We start from the raw sequence: 3,420 nt of genomic DNA, 5'->3' as shown, positions 1-3,420 counted from the left end.
GGCCGCCTGCGGAGAGGGAAGCTCTGCCCTTCCCCTGGCCTGGCGCGGGTCAGTTCTCCCGGGAAGGCGCCGGGGGTCCTCGCAGGGCCCGGCCGCGGCGTGACCCTGCCGGGGTCCTAACTTCACCGCAGGGCGACCTGCTCACGGCCAGGCCCGTGGGGACGCTGGCGTCACGGTATCTTCCCCCTTCACGCCAATCCTACCAGGCCGACATCGAGTCTCGCTCCCCAGGGAGGGTCAAGGCCCAGGGGTCCAGCGGCTCCCCCGAGATCCGCTAGGAGGTGGCGGCACTGGAGTGGCCTTTCTCCAGCCTGCACCGACCCCCGCCTTTAGTGCCCCTGCGTGTGACCCAGCGGTGGTACCGGAGCGGCCTTAGAAGACTGACGGCTGCCTCTGAGTTGAGTCTTCAGCCCCTCGCTGGGCCTGGCCGAGCCCCCGGTCTGCGCCTTTGCCCCAGCCTGGAGACGATGCCAAAGCTGCAGGGCTTCGAGTTCTGGAGCCGCACCCTGCGTGGCGCCCGCCACGTGGTGGCCCCCATGGTGGACCAGAGCGAGCTGGCCTGGAGGCTGCTGAGCCGGCGCCACGGAGCACAGCTCTGCTACACGCCCATGCTGCACGCCCAGGTCTTCGTCCGCGACGCCAACTACCGGAAGGAGAACCTGTACTGCGAGGTGTGCCCCGAGGACCGGCCCCTCATCGTGCAGGTGCGCGGGAGGGGCCGTGGCGGCGGCAGCGGTTGGGTCCCGGGCCCTGGAATGCCTGGGGAAAAACCCTTCCCTCTGTGGCCGGACATCACTTTCAGCCTTTCCAGAGACAGCTCAATTCCAGGAGGAGAGGGAGAAGGTGGCACCAGGTGTGTAGAGTCCACATGGCCACAGCAGTGATTCCTGTGGTGGAGTCAGGGCTGCCAGGTGCACCTGCCAGACTCCAACCCCATTCTCTACGAGCTGGCTGAGGCAGCCAGGGTGCTGTGAGGTTCGCAGCCCTGCTGGGGCCTCTGGATTGCTGCCTCTCACACTCACACTCCCTCTTCAGAACCAGTAGAGATGGCTCTGCTCTTCAGAAGTTAGTGATTGTGGCTTCTACCACAGTTCAGAAGAAAATCTGTAAATCTGGGTGGTTTGGGGACTCCTCCTGGCTTTGTCATGTTGTAAGCCTCCACAGGACAGGACACCCTCCTGCGGTGAACCTGGGCCCACACCCTCCTGGGGTCACACTGGACCTCTCCTAGGGCCGGGCAGCAAGGGACTAGCGCCTGGCTGGGCGCATGGCTGACTCCTGCGTCTTCTCCAGTTCTGTGCCAATGACCCGGAAGTGTTTGTTCAGGCGGCTCTCCTGGCTCAGGATTACTGTGACGCCATTGACCTGAACTTGGGCTGCCCACAGATGATAGCCAAGAGAGGTGAGCTCCATGTGGAGCATGGGGGCACCCGGGGCAGGGGCCAGAGCCAGCTCAGTGCAGCCCCAGGTGTGGTGAGCTTGGAGGATGGCAGGCCTTGCCTCTGTCGTGCCAGTGGCTCAGGCTGGAGCCAGCCATCCTCTGTGCTCTGCCTCTGGAGGGTGGCTGTCCTCAGGCCTTCGGGGCTGGGGGCTGAGCCCTCCTGCCTCTCCCCTTCCCTCAGGGCGCTCCCTCTGCATAAACATGATTGCTGATATGGGGTCCCCGCCACCCTCTTGCACTGCTGTATGTGGGGCTGAGCCTGTCTACCTCACCGAGCCCCTGAGGAGGTGTTACTTGGTCCCAGACCGTGGGGCGGTGGGGGTTCCATTCAGCATCTTCTGAGCTTAGGCAGCTGGGCAAATAGAGTCCCTGAATCTGATGCCGACAAACCACTGCTCTGACTGTTCCACTGCCCCAGCTAGAGACACTGCTGGTTCTGGGGACCTGCGTCCGGCCTGGCAGGGCAGCTCCTGGCCTGCATGGATGGAGGAGAGGGTGCAGAGGGGGTGCAAGGCCTCGGCTCCACCAGCCTTAACACAGGTGCCAGCCAGGCCATGCTTGCTCTTTGCAGGTCACTATGGTGCCTTCCTGCAAGATGAGTGGGACCTGCTCCAGAGAATGAGTGAGTTGGCTGGGTGGGCGGTGAAGGACCCCGGAGACCCTCAAGAGGGACACACGGGCACTGTCCACTGGGCTGGGGCTTCGGAGAGGACAGGCGCTGGCAGGAGCTCTCAGCACCACCCTGGGGCGTCCTGCCCAAAGCAGCCTCTCCGCTGGAAGGAGGTGGCTGTGAAGTTGCCTGTCCTGTGCCACCCTCCCCTTAAAACCAGACAGTAGGTGCCAGGACAGAGTCCTTGCTTGGGCCCAGCCCCAGATGTCCTGGGAGATAAAGCTGGCCTCGGCCCTGCTTGTTTGAACTTGGGAGGGCTGGGGGAATGGCGGAGGGAGCCTGCCCGGCAGCCTGAGGGAGACACCCAGATGGTGGCCCAGGCTGCCTCGCAACCTCCCAGCAAAGCTGCCTGGACTCCGCTATCTGCGGGGCCCTGGGCTCCGGGGCTTGGCTGCTGAAGTGGGAACACCATGGCCCCCTCGGAAGCTGCCTGTCTTCTCCCCAGTTTTGCTGGCCCACGAGAAACTCTCTGTTCCTGTCACGTGCAAGATCCGTGTCTTCCCAGAGATCGACAAGACCGTGAGGTACGCCCAGATGCTGGAGAAGGCCGGCTGCCAGGTGAGCCCTGGGCTCGCGGGGGTGTCGTGGGCCTTGGCTGGGCCTTTGCGCAGAGGACACAGCTGAGGCTCTGCACTGTCGGCCTCATGGGGGCAGTGGCCCTCCTGACTGGCCTGCCCCCACGGACTCTGAGTGCCACCACCCCAAGCCCAGGCCTTCACAACAGAAACGGCTTTCCTGGCTCCAGAGTTTTATCCCTGTGGATAGAGTAACGTCGGCATCTCTACCATGTCCCTAGTGTCACAGAGGCCGGCAGGGCCCCCTTTGGGGATACTCAGCATCCAGTCTCCCTAGACGGTCAGGAAGGGGCCGACAGGCTGTCAGCAGAGCTGCTCCCCTGCCTGGGTCCCCTGCACACCGAGCCTGGCCTGGGGCAGGCCTGGATGGGCTGCTGTCTCCAGGGGTGCCCTTCAAGACGCTCAACCTTCTGAAGGCAGACAGCAACCTTGGTGACCCAGGGACGAGCTTGCACAGGGGCTGCTGGGCCCAGGCCGCACTTTCCCCCAGTGCCCCACCAGCCTGGAGCCAGTCCCTCCATACCTTTGGTCTTGGGCAGTGGGGATGCTGCCACTTCCTGGCCTGGCTCTTGCATGGGCCTGGGCAGCACATGCAGCCTGAGGCTCCCACAGAGTGCAGACAGAGCCTTTGGGGCAGGCCCCAGACAGTCATTCCTCAGCCCTGCTTCAGGAGCTGAGATGGTGAGAGAAAGGTCCCTGGAGTCGGGCATGGGGCACAGGGCTTGGAGGGGCAG

The 3,420-nt window shown here is 64.1% G+C and overlaps 1 protein-coding gene across 1 annotated transcript in view; it reads left to right on the top strand.

Moving 5' to 3' along the window:
- Positions 1-457: 457 nt before the first annotated feature.
- Positions 458-3,420, top strand: part of DUS1L (dihydrouridine synthase 1-like (S. cerevisiae)) — a 7,420-nt gene continuing 4,457 nt past the window's right edge. The window contains exons 1-4 of the mRNA XM_011926399.1: positions 458-704; positions 1,294-1,402; positions 2,013-2,063; positions 2,557-2,669. Of these exons, the coding sequence (XP_011781789.1) occupies positions 468-704; positions 1,294-1,402; positions 2,013-2,063; positions 2,557-2,669 (510 nt within the window). The 5' untranslated portion in view covers positions 458-467. The remainder of the gene's footprint in view (positions 705-1,293; positions 1,403-2,012; positions 2,064-2,556; positions 2,670-3,420) is intronic.

The sequence above is a fragment of the Colobus angolensis genome, unplaced genomic scaffold, assembly GCF_000951035.1.
Source record: "Colobus angolensis palliatus isolate OR3802 unplaced genomic scaffold, Cang.pa_1.0 Scaffold1, whole genome shotgun sequence".
NCBI classification, from domain to species: Eukaryota; Metazoa; Chordata; class Mammalia; order Primates; family Cercopithecidae; genus Colobus; species Colobus angolensis.
This window is presented reverse-complemented; position numbering and strand designations above follow the sequence as displayed.